General features: G+C 40.7%; 1 protein-coding gene across 1 annotated transcript; it reads left to right on the top strand.

Annotated features, from left to right (window-relative positions):
- Window positions 1-19: 19 nt before the first annotated feature.
- On the top strand, window positions 20-16,973 carry FEM1B (fem-1 homolog B). The gene is made up of 2 exons (XM_027067621.2): window positions 20-933; window positions 10,674-16,973. The coding sequence occupies exons 1-2, from the start codon at window positions 686-688 to the stop codon at window positions 12,307-12,309; spliced, it is 1,884 nt and encodes a 627-aa protein (XP_026923422.1). The 5' UTR covers window positions 20-685; the 3' UTR covers window positions 12,310-16,973.
- Window positions 16,974-18,589: the final 1,616 nt, after the last annotated feature.

Genomic DNA, 18,589 nt, shown 5'->3' with positions numbered 1-18,589 from the left:
CTCCCGGCCCAGTCTGCGGAGGCGCGCCTTCCTGCCCGCCCCGAGTTCGGGGGCTGCTGCCGCGGGAGCGTTCCGCCTCGCTCCGGAGGCCCCCCCCCCCCCCCCCCGCCAGGCGTGGAGCTCCGAAGCCTTCGGCAGCGTCTGGCCCTTCGGAGCTGTGGTGGGCGAGGGCCCGCGGGTTTCCTCCAGCTGGGGAGGACGCAGAGCGGAGGCGGAGGCCGAGGAGGTTCCAGGCCCGAGGCCCGGCGGGCCGGGGCGAGGGAGACGCGCCCACCATTCGCCATCCGGGGCGCGAGCGGTCCTCTAGGGACCTCGCCGGCGACCCGTAGCTCGGGCACGCGCCTGTCGCAGCCCGCAGGAAGGAGGGGTCCGGCCTGAGGCCCAGGGCGGCGGCCGCCATGGAGATCCCCTCGGCCCAGGGCCGGCGCCTAGGGCCTTGGGGGCGGCCCTGACCGCCCTCCTCCCTGCCCGGACCGGGTCGCGGACGTGCCCCCTGCGGCATTCGGCCACCTCTGCGTCTCCGCCCTCCCCTGGCCGCGCTGCTGCCTGGGCGCGGCGGCGGCGACGGCGCCCTGTTGAATGGGCTGTGAGGGCCCAGGTTTGAAGCGCTGGCGAACGCGGCCTCCGGGGGCGCAAGGCAGCAGCAGCGGTGGCGACCAAACGGGTGTTGGAGTTGGCGGCGGCCATGGAGGGCCTGGCTGGCTATGTATACAAGGCGGCCAGCGAGGGCAAGGTGCTGACCCTGGCCGCCTTGCTTCTCAACCGGTCTGAAAGCGACATCCGCTATCTGCTGGGCTATGTCAGCCAGCAGGGAGGGCAGCGCTCCACGCCCCTCATCATCGCGGCCCGCAATGGGCACGCCAAGGTGGTGCGCTTGCTGTTAGAACATTACCGGGTGCAGACTCAGCAGACGGGCACCGTCCGCTTCGACGGGTAGGTACATCCCAAACCCTCTCCAAGCGCTCCGAGAGCCCCCCCCCCCGCTCCCCCCGCCTCCACTCTCTTCCTAGAGGTATCACTGCTTCCTTTCTGTGCATCCTCCTGCCGCATTAATGACCACTTCATCTTCCAGGGCTAATACTTCATCCCGTGTGTTGCTCATCCTCCTCGGTCCCTACCCCTCATTCCCTCTTCTCTGTGCGTAAATAGCCACACCTCTGTCTTGATATCTAATCGGTATTCTTCTCCACTAGAGAGTCTGTGAGCAAGTAGTATGGAGGAGGTGCACCTTTCCAGGTTTTACCTTTGTCGATGGTGGGGGTCGGAACCGAGAGCAGAAATTAACGCGGTCGGCAATTAACATCGAAGACTTCTGTTTGATGACTTAGTTGGTCACCCCGTTTTTACTCCTTCAAGTGATGGTCCCTTCAGGCAGGTTGCTGGGGCCGTCATGTCAAAATAAGCGCCTAGAACTCCAGCGTCTGGAGGGGTCGTCGGGCAGCCAGACATCCCAAGACATGATTCTGACTCTTCCACGTTCCTCGAGGTAGAGCTGTTGGCTGCAAAAATGGCCCTGGGCCTGGTATAGCAGATGATGCCATTGTTAATATACGTTATCTTGTGATATTGTGAGGAAACTTGATTGTTTGCTCTTCTTTGAGATGGGGAGTTAAATTCATATTGTTGAAGTTAAAGTTTGGTTTTTAGGTCTAATTGTACATATTTTTGGGGTGTGATAATAGTTAACGCAGAATTGTCAGGTTTGACAGTGTCTGCTGTGCTGGATGATGATAAAGTGTTTTACAGATTACAAACTTCATTGATTGCATTTGTATTTGTTGACTTTTGTGCCAGTATATGAGCCATTCTAGCTTTTTTTTTTTTTTTTTTTTTTTTCTTTTTGAGGTGGATGTGGTCCAAGCACAAAGATATGTATCTTTAGTTTTGGTGATTGAGAACTGCTTGGTTAAAACCGCATTGAAAAAGCACTTCTTGGTGATGACTAGGGCATTGTTGAATTTTGGTTGATTCTTTTTTACGTTTAAATAATAAAAGCTTTTTCTTCTGTTTTAGATGAGAAGAAAATATTTTAGAGTATTACATTTTAATGAAACGATAGCCTGTGTTGGTGGTTAATCTACGGTGCCACCTCCCTAGACATTCAGGAGATGGTCTTCTTCCTGTCGATGAAAGATGGCAACCTGATTCATGTTTGCTTTCCCTTACTGGCTTCTGTGTCCTTTCTATAACTCCCTGCATTCCCACAGCCTTTCCCATACCTGGAGAAGTGCCACAGAATGACCCCTGAACTTCCAGCACCATTCCAGTTGTATAGGTGCATGCATTCATTGAGATATAACAGCTCCTGGGAACACCACAGCTAAGGAATTTGCTGAGGCCTGTTGGGAAGAGGGGAGAATAGTGGTGAGAAAAAATAGTTTCCTAAAGTATTTGGAAAGGCTTTGCTTACTGCTGTCTTCCTTAACTATCAAAGAGAAAGGTATTTTGAGATGGAATCAAAAGAACTTGAAATGACTAGAAATGACTAGAAATACAGCACTGAGCCTGTATAGTAGTGTATCTTGCCCGGTGTTCTCCCCCGGCCAGTAAAATCAAAGAGTTCAGTGGGCAAACACTTACTGAACTCCCGTGTGCCAGGCTCTGTGGTAGGGATTGGGTATGCAGAGGTGAGTAACGTACTCTTCCCACCGTGGGGGAAGACAGTCTAGTGGGGGAGACACAAATAGCTATATAAATGAATAATTACAGATGCCTTGCCATTTAGAGTTTTAGAAGTCTTTGGGACTGCTGAGGGAGTAGGAGAAGAGGAAGTGCTCAGCTTTGCCTGGGGGAATCAGGGAGGGCTTCCTGGGTAAGGTGATGTCAGAGTTGGATCTTAAAAGAAGTGAGAGAGAGAGGCAACAGCCTGGCGAACTTGCAGTGACCAGTGTTTCAGTGTGTTTCATTGTGGTCATAGGAAGGGATTCAAGCTGGGGAAATTGAGAAGAGATTGTGGGAGACTGGAGAGAGGTGGAGGCCAGATTTTGATGACCCTTGTGGGAAACAGTGAGTCGGATTGGTGAGGCTGTAGTTGCGAGTGGTTCTGCATTTCAGATTTTGGCCAAGCGTTCTTTCTGTTCTTCAGTCTGCCTTTTTGGTTTGTGGATTGTTACAATTATGAATTTCTTGGCTGCTATGCAAAGGCAGTGGAGAATTTTATTTATTAAATGCCCGCAGTGGGCCTAGCCCTATTTATTACATCTTCTGTGGAGGATACAGAAAAAAATGCAAGGTTTCTACGTTTGAGGAGCTTACCAATTAATTAACAAGGGAGAATTGAAGTTCATGGCCACCTTTCTGCCCACTGACAGCACTCTGAGATTTTGCAGTTTATTCCCGTCATTTTGGCATTTCAGAACTAGATAAAAAAGAGTGTTATTTGCAAATGTCATGATTTCACTTTGCACTCATTCCAGACATTGTGAAAATGGCCAGAATGCGGTGTTAACAATATGAAGCTCACTCATCCGTTGGGGGCTGGCTTTTTGAGAAGTACTTAGCTAAAATCCCCCCTTAGGTTCCATTGGCACTTGAGAACCATGGCCAGGTGGGGACTAGCAGGTTCTCTCTGTGTGCTGAGCTAGATTAGTGTTTCCTAGTTTTTGGTCACTTGTGTACCATCTTCACAATTTTTTGTCAGATTGTTCATTATTCTGTTATTTGCTCGATTTTTTTTTTAAGTTTCACTTATCTTCATTCTAAGCAACGGTTATCTATGTGATTATGGGTTTGATATAGTATGTATTGTGTGTGTGTGAGAGAGAGAAAGAGAGACATTAAATATCTTATTTAAAAAAGTTATTTTTAAGTCTATGTTCTGCCTAAAAATTTCTATTATACCTTAGGAAACTAAAGTGGATTCATAATAGAGTCTCAAGGAGGAAGGGACTACCTACACCTACCTAGATCAAGCCCCATGGTGATATTTGAGCCCTTGTTCATATTTTTAGGAGGAACATTTGAGATTATTTTACTTATGGCTTAATATGCGAAGACTAAAATTGACAGACAAGTAGACAAGAAAAATTACTTGAGTGGAAATGAAAGAACCTTTAGTTGGAGAATGGAAAACTATTAAGAATGTTACAGAAATGGAACAGAACAGAGGTGAGGTGTCATGTGACCATGGAATATTGTGTTGGCCTGAGTTCCTAGGGCCCACTGCCAGCTCTGGGCCAGAGTTTGTGGGGAACCCTTATGCTAAAAGAGGTTTGCTGACATGGATGGGAAGGAGAACAGGACCTCTGGGAATTCTGAGGCTTTTTGTTGAGTTCTCTTATTTTAAAGTCGGTGCTAGTACTAATACTTTCAATGTCCTGGTAGAGGGCAGGCATGAGGGGCACATCATCATTTGACTTCATTTAAAAGTCACTGTTGGGGAGTATATATTTTAAGAAACTGCACTTGATCTAGTAAATGATTTTAAGGACTTTGGTTAAAATAAAGTATTGATCATTTACATTTAATGAATTTTTATTTCCTTTTCAAATGCTTGAACCAGACATTTTTATTTTAAATTGAACCAGGAAATAGTTGAGTTTGGTTTTGTGATCAGAAATGTTATCTTTTATTGTGAAATATTTCTGTCATCTGGTGTGTGTGTACATTTTGTTTAAAAAGGTGAATGTCAGATTTAGTTTCCTGATATTTATGTATTTACTTACTTAATTTTATTATTATTATTTTTTTTATGTATCTCTACCCCCAACATGGGGCTCGAACTCACGACCCCAAGATCAAGAGTCGCACGCTCCACCGACTGAGCCAGCCAGGTGCCCCGGTTTCTTGATTTTTAAAATGAAATACATAATAGGGAGTTTGCATTGCAGTTTGGACTGAGTCTAGAAAGATCATTGTTTTATAGTGCTTCTCCCATATGGACTAAGTACATATTGCGTTAATTTTATTATATTTTTATTTTCTGTTATAAATGTGTTTGGTATGTTGTTTTGAGGCAGTTTGTGCTCATAATTTCAGCTGAATTTTATGGACAAATGAACGTCATAGATTTTAGGTTTATAATTCCCTTTAATCTGTTTAATTTTTTGTTTAGATGTAGAAATGCAAAATTTACTAAGGCTAGTGTTTCTGAAGGACTGGTCATTTTCTAATACATTCTGCAGTGAATATTTTGTCCTAAACTATTTATTTATTTATTAAAAATTTTTTAAGATTTATTTTAGAGTGAGTGAGTGGGGGGAGGGGCAGAGGGAGGGAGGGAGGGGGAGAGGGGGAGGGGGAGAGGGAGAGGGGGAGAGAGAGAGAGAGAGAGAGAGAGAGAGAGAGAGAGAGAGAGAATCTCAAGCAGACTCTATGCTCAGCAAGGAGCCCGACGTGGGGCTTGATCCTACAACCTGAGCCAAAATCAAGAGTTGGATTCTCAGACTGACTGAGCCACCCAGATGCCCCTGTCCTAAACTATTTAAAAATTTTAATTGCCTCAATAAAAATAGATAATTGAAACTTTCTTGAGGCTTCTGTCACATCGTTATATGGAAAAATGGAAATGATTAGGCTGCACCACAGAAAGTGTATTTTTAAAGTGCAAGGGAACTGGGGCACCTGGGTGGCTCAGTCGGTTAAGCGTCCGACTCAGGTCGGCTCATGATCTCGCAGTTCGTGAGCTCCAGCACTGCGTTGGGCTCTGTGCTGACAGCTCGGAACCTGGAGCCTTTTCAGATTCTGTGTGTCTCTCTCTCTGCCCCTCCCCCGCTTGCATTCTGTCTCTTTCTCTTTCAAAAATAAACATTAAAAAAAATAATGAAGTGCGAGAAAACATTTAACTATGTAAATGTAACTATATATTAACTATGTATTCATTTTTGATAGACTAATCAGTTTCAAAATGCTTTTTAAAGTTAAGTTAATGTTAACTTTTAAGTTAATGTCATGTGTTATGTTTCCTTACGTTTGATGCATTTTATAGTTTCTAGAGTAATATTGTGTTTCAATCTCATATAAACCTTTTAGTTACATATCTGTAAAATGAGCATAATAATATCGACCTCGTAGGGTTACTGGGAGGAGGGTATTGTGAGGATTGAATGAGATACATTGCATGTTGAGTACTTAATACAGTGAGTGCTTGGCACATCAAAAATATTTATTAGCTATTTTTGTTCATTTAAACTGTTTTTCTTTAATTGTGTCTCATTTTTGTTTTTAATTATGCATATTTTTAGTTAAGGTATAATATCTAGTAAGGTGCATAAAGTTTAAGTGGATAGGGGCACCTGGGTAGCTCAGCTGGTTAAGCATCTGACTCCCATCTGGCCTCAGGTCATGATCTCTTGGTTTGTCAGTTAAAGCTCGGCATCAGGTTCTGTGTTGTCAGTGAGGAGCCAGCTTGGGATTCTCTCTCTGCTCCTCCCCTGCTCGCTCTCTCTCTCAAAATAAATGAGTAAACTTAAAAATAAAAAAAAAAAAATTTATACAATGTGATAAAATTTTAATATGTTTACATCCATGTAAACACCTTCTAGATCAGTATGCAGGACATTTTAATCATTCAGTTTCCCTTGTGCCCTTTCTCCATCAGTTCCTCTCCTTTTCCTTCTCAGAAGTAAAGATTATTCTGACTTCTATTATCATATATTAGTTTTGCCTATATTTGAACTTCCTGTAAAGGGAATCATACAGTATACTCATCTGTCTCTTTTTTTGCTTAACACATCACTATGAGATTCATCTGTGTAGTTGCATGTATGGGGTTTTGTTATGCTCTGTAGTATTCCATTGTATGAACCTATGGCAGCTTATTCTGCACCAGATATCGTAGGTGTTTCCAGTGTTTGACTTCTACAAATAAAGCTGCTATGACCATTTTTATGTAAATGTCTTCACTGGTGGATATTCGTGTTCATTTCTCTTCAGTTACATGCCAAGGAGTAGAATTGCTGGGTCATGGGGTTGGTGTATTGCTAAACGGTTTTTCCAAAGTGGCTGGAAACATTACATTCCTACCAGCTATGAGAGTTTGAGTTGCTTCACATCCTGACCAACACTTAGTATTATCATGTCAGTCTTACTAATTTTAGCCATTCTGGTGGCTGTGTATTGGTGACTTCTGGTTTTAATTTGCATTTCCCTCGTGAGTAATTATCTTGAACATTTTTTTTCATGTGTTTATTGGTCACTTGACTATCTTCTTTTGTGAAGTGTACTCATTTAGTCTTTTCACCCATTTTTTAGTTAGGTTGTTTGCCTTTTCTTATTGATTTGTCAAATACATTTAATGGAAATATCTTCTCCCAGTGAGTGGACCGCATATTCACTTTCTTCACAATATCTTTTGGTGAATTGAAGTTCTTAATTTTAATGAAGTCAAATAAATCAGTTTTTTCTATGATTAGTGCTTTTTTTGCATTCTGTTTAAGAAGTGGTCATTAACTCCAAGGTCATTAAGATAGTCTTTTTTTTTTTTTTTTAGAAGCTTTTATTGTTTTGCTTTAGATGTATGCCACTTCTCTAATTTTTATGCATAGTGTGAGGTAAAAGTCAAAGTTACTTTTTTCCCATACAGATACTTAGTTGCTTTAGGACCATTTTTTTAAAAAGAGACCATACTTTCTACCTGATTTTCAATGGAGCTTTTGTCATAAATCAAGAGACTATGGGGCGCCTGGGTGGCTCAGAAAGTTGTGTCCGACTCTGGATTTCGGCTCAGGTCATGATCTCAGGGTTGTGGGATTGAGCTCTGCTTAGCGTGGAGCCTGCTGGAAATTCTGTCTCTCTTCCTCTCCTTCTCCTCCTCTGCTTGTGCGTGCTCTCTCTCTCAAAGATTAAAATAAAATAAAATTAATTAAAAAACTATGTGTGTGAATCTACTTCTGGATTTTTTTTGTTGTTCTATTGATACACTTGTCTGTCCTTGTGCCAGTGACACATTATCTTAATTACTGTAGTTGCCCTTTTTTTTCCCTTTCAAGATCCTCTTGGTTGTTCTAGGTCCATTGCATTTCTGTATTCCTTTTAGGGTTAATTTGTCAATCTCTACATGTGTGGCTATGCCCGCATGCGCGCGCACACACACACACACACACACACACACACTGTCTCTCTCATCCACCCCTGCTGGGATTTTGGTTGGAATGCATTGACTCTATATATCATTTTGGTGGAGAATTAACATCTTAACACTATTGAGTCTTCTAACTATGAACATGGGATATTTCTCCATTTATTTAGACCTTTAATTTATCTCAGGAATGTTTTGTAGTTTTCAGTGTAGAACTCTTATATATTTTTCATTAGATTTATTACTAGGTACTGATATTTTCTGATGCTGTCACAAATGATACTTTTTTGGTAGTGAAAGAAAAATTTCTTGAACTTCGTATAATCATGACACTAAAAATGTTAATTTTAATTTTACTGAATTGTTTGCAAAAGGTACGGTTGGCAGCCATTAAAACCATCGCTGATGTTTTGTCTTCTTTTTTGGACTTCCAGTTTAGTTTAAAAAATCAATTAACAAATGGCACTTACAAAAAATAAAGTTTAGAAAAGAAACTTCAGAAACCTGGTTTTTTCTTTTTCGAGGTTTGTCTTCCATACAGTAAAAGGCACAGATCTTAAGTGTGCACTTTGGTGAGTTTTTTTGCCCTAAATATCCACCCATGTAGCCACTACCCAGGTCAAGATATAGGACATTTCCAGCAGCTTTAAGCCTCTTCCCAGTCAGTCCTGCCCCTTTCCCATAGGTAACTGCGTAAGTCCTTGTTAGAAGACTTTTGTGTCATTTTGTGTCGCTTGAAAGTGAAGAAGTAACTGCCTGAATTGTTATAAAGTGGGTCTTTTGTTTTCAGCAGAAACAACAGACCGATGGTGTCTTGGGGGTGTTGTTAATTGGAGTTAAACTATGATGTTTTTATTATACCAGAGGAATTATACTCTTCCATTTCATGGACGATATAATTTGACCTGTGTTATAACATAAGGCTGTATAGTGAGGAGCTCAGCAGTGAGGTTTTTAGTATAGATTCTTAACTCTAGTAAATACTGCTTTTGTTTGATCTTTTTCCTTAACACTTCCAAGTATACTTATTTTAGTGGTTCAAGCACAGTAGATGTAAGTATCTGTAGCAAAAATCTACTTTTTAGGGCTGATGCTTAGTAACGCGATAAAAAGTTGAGAAATTGAGGTTGGGGAAAAATTGAAGGTAGACAGATCGACAAGATTGGCCTCCTTGCACGTCTGATTTTATGTAAGTAGTGAACCTAGTGTATATGAGGCAATAAGTAAGTGGTGACTATGAAGCCAAAAAGTGCAAGCACAGACTGAAGGTCAGGGAAGATGCCCACTTGTTTTTAGGAAAATGCTAATTGTTTCCTGCTCTTAATATTTTCCCCCAGTGATTTTGTTGAAGAACATACATAAACCCCTAATGTAAGCACATATATACATGCACATTTTTAAGACTTTTACATTTTTTAAATTTATTTTTATTTTTTGAGAGAGCTTGTATGTGCACGCACATACGCACAAACTGGGGAGGGGCTGAGGGAGAGAGAGGATCTTAAGCAGTTTCCATGATCCATGTGGAGCCAGACTTGGGGCTCGATGCCATGAACTGTGAGATCACGACCTGAGCTGAAATCAAGAGTTAGCACAACCCACTGAGCTAGCTACCCAGGCACCCCTTGAGACTTCTTTTTATTTATTTATTTTTGAAAGAGAGAGAAGGAGCGTGAGCAAGGGGAGGGGCAGAGAGGGAGATACAGAATCTGAAGCAGGCTCCAGGCTCTGAGTTGCCAGCTCAGAGCCCAATGCGGGGCTCGAACCCACGAACTGAGATCATGACCTGAAGCGAAGTCAGACGCATAAGTGACCCAGCCACCCAGGGCGCCCCAGAGACTTTTAAATTGGAGTATAACAGAGAGGAATGCACTAATTGAACGTGTCTTTTCAGAAAGGGAACATACTCGTTTAATAAAGTTCCTTTTGCGCTTTCTCCCACTCTCTACTCCCCTTAAAGGTAAACAGTGTCCTTCTGACTTCCAACACTACAGATAGGTATATACATGTAGTAATATAACATGTACTATGTTTGGTTGACTTTTGCTCAGCATTATGTTTATGTGATCCTTCCATATTGTATGGAGCGGGAAGTTTTTCATTCTCACTGCTGTGGTAGAGGTATATATTTGATTAGCTCAGATAATCTTAGGAAAAAGTTATCTGCTTAAATCCTTGTTTTCCTAAAGCAGTTTTTTAACACAGCGTCAATATAGGGATTAGGGTAGCTTTCTTACTGACATATAGAGAGAAACTCCGGTCCGTGAGGGATCCTGGGAAGGAGGAACATGCTTTTTCTTAAGAGCCAGTGCATCAACTGGGTGGTAAAGAAGTTACGAGCCTCCGTACACTGCCTCTGTGTTTTCTGAAATGTATTTACTTTTGCTAGTAAAAAGTTGGTGATTTTTTTTTTAGGGTTATATACGTTGGTAGTAACAGTAATAGATAGCTAACATTTATTGAGCTTATACAAGGTATAATAAGTACAATGCAACATGCTTGACTTAAGTCACCTGATTTTATTTTCACACAAACTAACGCTTTATTTGCATTCTGTAGATTGAGGGTTTTGGTCAGTGCAGACGAATACATTCTTTAAACTTCTCTCAGGGCACGTGGCCTCCATTTTCTGACGGTTTGTTCTTTTCACGAACAGGTATGTGATTGATGGCGCCACTGCTCTGTGGTGTGCAGCAGGAGCTGGACATTTTGAAGTTGTTAAACTTCTAGTCAGCCATGGAGCCAACGTGAACCACACCACAGTAACTAACTCGACCCCCCTGCGGGCGGCATGCTTTGATGGCAGACTGGATATTGTGAAATACTTGGTTGAAAATAATGCCAACATCAGCATTGCCAACAAATACGACAACACCTGCCTGATGATTGCAGCGTACAAGGGACACACTGACGTGGTCAGATACCTTTTAGAACAACGTGCTGATCCCAATGCTAAAGCACATTGTGGAGCCACAGCCTTGCACTTTGCAGCTGAAGCCGGGCACATAGATATTGTGAAAGAGCTGATAAAATGGCGTGCTGCTATAGTAGTGAACGGCCATGGGATGACGCCATTAAAAGTAGCTGCCGAAAGCTGTAAGGCCGATGTCGTCGAACTGTTACTCTCTCATGCTGATTGCGACCGAAGAAGTCGGATTGAAGCTCTGGAACTCTTGGGTGCCTCCTTTGCAAATGACCGCGAGAACTATGACATCATGAAGACGTACCACTATTTATATTTAGCCATGTTGGAGAGGTTTCAAGATGGTGATAACATTCTGGAGAAAGAGGTCCTCCCACCAATCCATGCTTATGGAAATAGAACTGAATGTAGAAATCCTCAGGAACTGGAATCCATTCGGCAAGACAGAGATGCTCTTCACATGGAAGGCCTTATAGTTCGGGAACGGATTTTAGGTGCTGACAATATTGATGTTTCCCATCCCATCATTTACAGGGGAGCCGTTTATGCGGATAACATGGAATTCGAACAGTGTATCAAGTTGTGGCTGCACGCCCTGCACCTGAGACAGAAAGGTAACCGGAATACCCACAAGGATCTTCTTCGATTCGCTCAAGTTTTCTCACAGATGATACATTTGAATGAAACTGTGAAGGCCCCAGACATAGAATGTGTTTTGAGATGCAGTGTTTTGGAAATAGAACAAAGTATGAACAGAGTAAAAAATATTCCAGACGCTGATGTCCACAATGCTATGGACAATTATGAATGTAATCTCTATACTTTTCTGTATTTAGTGTGCATCTCCACCAAAACACAGTGCAGTGAAGAAGATCAGTGCAAAATTAACAAGCAGATCTACAACCTGATTCACCTGGATCCCAGAACTCGGGAAGGTTTCACCCTGCTGCATCTAGCTGTCAACTCGAACACCCCGGTTGATGATTTCCACACCAATGATGTCTGCAGCTTTCCAAATGCACTTGTCACGAAGCTCCTGCTGGACTGTGGTGCCGAGGTGAATGCAGTAGACAACGAGGGGAACAGTGCCCTTCACATCATCGTTCAGTACAACAGGCCCATCAGTGATTTTTTAACCTTGCACTCTATCATCATCAGCCTGGTTGAAGCTGGCGCCCACACTGACATGACCAATAAACAGAATAAGACTCCGCTAGACAAAAGTACAACTGGGGTATCTGAAATACTACTTAAAACTCAAATGAAGATGAGTCTCAAGTGCCTGGCTGCCCGAGCAGTTCGGGCTAATGACATTAACTACCAAGACCAGATTCCCAGAACTCTTGAAGAGTTTGTTGGATTTCATTAAGTGACTGGATATGTAAAATCGTTTAATGTGGTGCTAAAAAGTAAAGGACTTTAATCACAGACAATAGAATTATGTGTTCATAAATTCTGCTTTTCTTTCCATTACCCTTCCTCCCTACCCATCCTTCCTTAGTTCTGTATTTGGTCTTTTTGCCTCATGATGTTGACTGATCTCAAATACACTTTAAACAACGCCACATTGTTTAGGTGTAACTATAATCTAAGGTGTCTGGATATTGGTCACTTTATCTTCCTTCCTTCCTTTCTTTTTTTCTTTCTTTCTTTCTTGAAGTATAATTGAGATACATTATATTAGTTTCAGGTGTACAACATAATGCTTTGGCATTTGTATTTTTTTTTAAGGAATGAATATAAAATATTTTATGTAACAAGGGACGTTTATGATTTGAAGTCAATATTTTAAAAACTGCCTACAAAAGTATTTCTGTTAAGCCTGTGTCAGCGTGTTATCCTTGCAGCAGTTTTGAGGATTTCATGAAGAAGAACAACTAAAAAGGACCATAAGAGTAATGGGATACCCCGGTGTTCTGCGTGTGCCCAACTGCTGCACGTAGGTTTTGCTCTTCCAATATTTATGCGGAGTGATACGGCACATCATAACATCAGGAGGATTTCAAAAAATACAACTGCAGATTAATCTGAAAATGTGCTAATTTAATAATAGTTATAAATGTATCAAGTTAAATCCATTGGAATTTTTGCATTATGCTGGGTGGTACACACAAAGGAGTAATAGTCTTAAAGCAATTTTTCAGAGAATATCGATGGACTCTTTGCCGTCAGGCTTAAATTCTAAAATTCTTTGGTCTCTGTTTTAAGGTAACTTCTCTAAATTGCAGCAGCCTGCATTTCAACTCAGCTCACAGACATGTAAAAATTATGAATACTGTGTTTTCTTATGAAACAAATTGTCACAATATAGTTACACCTTCTATTTTTGTCCCTTTCTCCCTTTCCTCCTGTGTGGTCTCTTTTAAAAATTGGAAACTGCTTTTCCAGAGGGCACTGTTTGTGCCCCCCTCATAAGGTGTTTATGATGGATGAAAAGGAACAAGGATGTTTTTAATTTTTTCACTTTCTTTACTTTGTCCCTTATAATTAGTAGAAAAATCACTAGTGTGGTATAGGAAATGAAATGTTTTTGATGATAAAAGTAATTTGGAATGCTGTCTGGATGGTATTTCTGTCTGAGAGCTGAAAGTTCAACCACAAAATGTCACTGATTCTGATAGGCTGTGCAGAGGTCTTTTTGTTTTGTTTTGTTTTGTTTTGATGGCAGCATTTTAAGTGTCAGACTAAAAGAGTATTCTGTGATTATCTTTTAAGCATCACAGAAATTCAAGTAAAGGGTATACACCTATTTCTATTTCTATTGATGTTAAAAAATGATAAAGTAAAATGAGCTATATCTGTATTTTTTTCTCTCTAGTGCCAAATGAATGCCTTAGCTACTCGTAGTGCATGGTACTGTAAGTGAAGACCAGCTTTTTTTTCGTTAATGAAAAGCATTATGATGCTGTAACATCAGCTATAAACTAAAAAAAAAAAAACAAAAACAAAGAAACCCCAAATCTGTATGGTTTCAATGAGCATTTTATGTCTGCATATTGTTTGGTGAAGTATAAGAGAAAGGTTGCAGTTGAAACAGTATAAAGCATAAGTGACCAAGCCAAAATTAGCACCTAGGGCCTTAAATAAAAGATACCCCACAAAATGAAATAGTTTGAAGGGTGGGAGGGATTGGAAGGGGGGGGAACCTTAAAAACTTTTTCCCCTAAGAATGCAAGATACCTTTATGGCCACTGTAGTTCTACTTCATGCTCTTGTTTCAGCTAGGAACGTTTTGATGGCAAATTCTGTCATGGTAATATATTTCTGTTTTCCTAACCTGAGGTCTTTACAAGGAGGGTTTTCAGGATGGTTTGAAGGGAGATACTTGAAAGAGCCCTAATTTGAAAGTTACTGGCCTTGATCCTTCCGGTGCAAATCAAGGAAATACTGTACCTTGCTCTTGGCAACTCTCGTGGCCTGAAAGAGAAAATGCACGTCCTCAAGGTGAGTGAATCACACCTTTTCCACAGCTTAGGTCAGACCCTGTATCTTTCAGACTTCAAGGCCTGTGTCTCTGACAGTCTGAGGAATGGCTATGATACTTGGTATTCAGTTGGTTCCATTATGAATGTGTATGATTTTTAAACACCAAAACTTAAAATATCAGATAATGTTGCATGTTTTAAAAACCATCCCTCTGGCTACTCAGGACCAGCACTCTTTTAGATCTTACGTATTCATAAAATGAGGATGATGATTATATGTACATATTCAGACATCAAAATTTAATGACAGTGCTTTTGAGAAGGGATGCATGCTGGAGAGCGCAGCTGCTGACGGGAGTGCCGACAAGGTTGGAGAGAGAGTGTGAAGACAGTGGGAATAAACTGTGAGCTCTGCTAATGGTAACATACTTTTCTACTGTAGTGTCGTAGTATGTTGTGCACTCCATTGCTAAGGATCTAATTCTGTCCTGTAAAATAAATCCAAATATGTATTGTGAAACATCTGTATAAAACCATTCTTAAAACAAGTGATCTACATGCCTGTTTTATTTGTTTTTGGTAGAGTTATTTTAAGTATGTTTAGCCAAATCCTTCCCAAGCTTAAATGTTTTGTGTGTTTTAAAAAATGTATTATTATTATTATTATTATTATTTTTTTTTTTTTTTTTTTTAGGAAAATAAATCGGTAAGAAAGGTCAATAGTTCTGTATCTCAGCTCATGAGAACTCCAGGCTGTCTCCATTTTCCATCCACTTTTGTCATTTTCTGTTTATTATTGGTAGAAGTATGCTTCGGATCGTAAGTCTTCCTTGATAATATTACAAATTCAGTCAAAACTTCTTTGTCTTGCTCAGTAATTGTCCTATAAATTTGGTTGAACGAGAGGCCCAGGAGGATGGATATCTGGGCAAACGAGGTGAAACTTAGGTGGGTTTTCCGTTTTTAAATAAGAGTTGGTGAAACTGAACCCTTGAATTTAGGTGACTCTTCAACTCAAGGAATGGGCAGCAAATCCATCCCCTCAATTGATTAAAGAAGGGGGAAATTTTTGTTGTGAGAACTCTGACACCACATGGTTTTCTTCACTCTACTCTGGATTGCTCCAGCAGGCCACAGTCCCACTACCTTAAGGTTCTTTGCCGTGGGAACTTCAAACAAACGAGCCAAAAAAGCAAGCTTTGGTCTTGCTTGTTTCTGGGAAGGGTTTTGTTTCAGTGTACTACTAGTTGATTAATAACCGATAATTAGGGGAAACCTAGGTAGGTACGATAGCACTGTTTGAAGTAACAAACGATTCGGGGGCGGGGGGGGGGGGGCGCAGCTCCCTAAGTATCAACTCTGTGTCTGGCAAGTGGTTTTGCAAATTACATATCCCAAGGGAATGACAGCCGTTACCAGTCTCCACTGCAGTTGAGGCAGCTACTTTATGGATAGGACCATTTTGGATTACTCGTGCAGAAACTTTCCTTTTTGGGAACGGGGCGCGGTGAGGAGGTGAGTTGCTGGCCCTTGGGTTACAGTTTTCTGGGTTTAGAAGCAGCCAGTGATTGAACTAGTGAGTAGGTGGACAAAAGTAGAAAGGGCTTGTTTTTATGGTAGATTTTCTGTAAAAATCCTAAATGTTCCTTTTTAGTCTAGCCACAAGTATCTATGTACAGATGACTCTTCTGTTTTCCTCACTGACTATGCTGTAACACTGAAATGGGTTAAAGAAAACAAAACTCTGCCTTTTGCTCTATGGAAAGTTACCAGTCCATAGGATGTTAAGCTGTGTGTTTATTTCCACTCTGAAAACGCACAGCTCTTCTCTGGATACCCTCTCTGGAAGGTAGAAAGCTCCTAGGTACGTATGGCACCTTGCAGGGCTTTGTCATACACGTCTGGCAGACTTGCCCAAGTCTTCAGATGGCCTGGGTTGTACGTACAGCAGCCTCTCTCCCAAATAGGGGATCTGGAATAAGTCCACTGATAGTGATGATAGATACATTAATTTTTAAAACTGTAAAGTAAATGTGGTCTCTAGTCCTAGGTTTGTGGTGTGTTCATTTGTGTTAATGTGCAGGGAAGGGACATTGACTTGATGGTTATGGGGAGTATATCTTGATGTGTGTACAGGGGTGAGTATTGCTAAATTATTAACAGCTTTTCATTTAGGGGTGAGTCATGTGATGAGTGGCCTAATCAGCAAAATGAAGGAGCAAAGGTGCAAGCTTTGCCCAGTGACGAAGTAAACAAGGTTTTGTATCTGTCTTTTATCAGGTGTTGTAAAACTTGCGCATGGCTTTTTTTGTTGTGGCTTATTAGTAATTGGTGGAGGAGAAAAGATGAGGAAAACCCCTCAGCTTTGCTAACCACTCTTTTCAGAGGTACATCGTTGGGGAGTAAAATCTGACTGGCCTAATGTGTTGAAAAGATCCTATCCTTTATAATATTCACCCCATCCTGTAATCCTCTGCATCGAGGAACTACATTGTTGTATTCTAGTAATTCACTGTGATTTATAACAAACCAGTGATGTCATTCTCTTGTGCACTTTTGTCAAACCATTTACGTGACTTTAATAAACATAGTGAACTTGCTGACTGCACCAGAGGTCTGTTAGTGATTATATTGCATGACATTTTCTATTTGAGTTTGACATGTAGAATCATTTTTAATTTCGTGGCAATTGACAGTCCTAATAGCCCAGCTAATTTGAAACTAACAATATTGCTGTGTAAAAGGAAAAAAAACCCGGTGTTTGTGTTCAGTAAATGTTTGAAAAAAAAAACCAACCCTGCCTTGCAGTTTGTGTCTTTATTGTTCAGTGTGCCTTAGTTGAGATGATCTTTTGTTGAATTTATTTAAAAAAGAGTTGTCAGAGTTATATGTGCCTGGGGAAAAAATTCAGATAGTAAAGAAAAATTCAAATTGTAAAAAAACAAAACAAAACAATGCCCTTCTCATCTCTACCTGCCTCCCTCTCATTTAGACTCTTAAGAGGGCTGTCACTATTACTAGTTTTTTTGAATAGCTTCCCAGAATTTTTCTGTGCATATATGTTTTTTTTCTCCTTTTCATTTTTTTAAAAAATGCAAATGGACTTTTTCTTATTCTATTCTGCATCTTGTCTTTTACATTTACTGTATCTTAGGCTTTTTCATTTTGGTGTGTAGTTTTGTTTTGTTTTTTTAAGCAACTTTATAGATTTAATTCTGTGGGTGGACTTAACATTTATTTAGCCAGACCTTGTTGTTGGACTTCTAGGTTTTCAATTTATTGATATTCTAAATAACGCTTCAGTGAACATCCTTATATACTATGTTCATAGAACAGATTCATTCCTAGCACTGGAATTTCTGGTTTAGTGACTGAATATTTAGAATTTTGATAGAGGACATTTAATTGCCTGCCATCTACCTATACTCTTACATCAGATTTTATCTCACCATTTAGTTTTTGCCAAGGTGACTAATGAAAAATAGTATTTCATGGTTTTGATTTGTGTTCCTTTATTATGAATGGGGTTGACACTTTCATATATTTACCGGCCCATTTGTATTTCTTTTGCTTGCTTTTGGGTTGTAGTCTTTTTCTTACTAGTTAGAAATTCTTTGGAAGTTTTGGGAAATTTTCTTTGTCATATGTCACAGTTTGTAGTTTGTTTTTTGACTTTGAATATAGTTGCTTTTATATCAGAAGTTTCCATTTTTATGTAGCCAAATTTATAATTTTTTAAAATGGATTCTGAGTTTTGTATCTTGCTTATAAGGTTGTCTCCATTCCAAGATGGTAAATCTTTTTTACCCATGTTTTCTTCTAATGCTTTTATGGCTTCTCCCTTCCATGTCTTCTCTCTCTTCTTTTTCTCCTCCTCCTCCTCCTCCTCCTCCTCCTCCTCCTCCTCCTCCTCTTTTATCTATCTGAGGGGCGCCTGTGTGGCTCAGTTGGTTAAGCATCCAACACTTGATTTGATTTCGGCTTTGGTTTGTGAGAACAAGCCCCGTGTCGGGCTCCCTCACTGACAGTGCAGAGCCCGCTTGGGGTTTTCTCTCTCTCTGCTCATCCCCCACTCATGTACTCTCGTTCTCTCTCTCTCTCTCTCAAAGAACCATTAAAATAAATCAATCTTTTATCTACCTGGAATTTATTTTGATGTAAGGATCCAGCTAGCCGAATAGCTGGATTGGTACTGATACCAATCATAAACTAAATTTCCATTAT

The sequence above is a fragment of the Acinonyx jubatus genome, chromosome B3, assembly GCF_027475565.1.
Source record: "Acinonyx jubatus isolate Ajub_Pintada_27869175 chromosome B3, VMU_Ajub_asm_v1.0, whole genome shotgun sequence".
Classification (NCBI taxonomy): domain Eukaryota; kingdom Metazoa; phylum Chordata; class Mammalia; order Carnivora; family Felidae; genus Acinonyx; species Acinonyx jubatus.
This window is presented reverse-complemented; position numbering and strand designations above follow the sequence as displayed.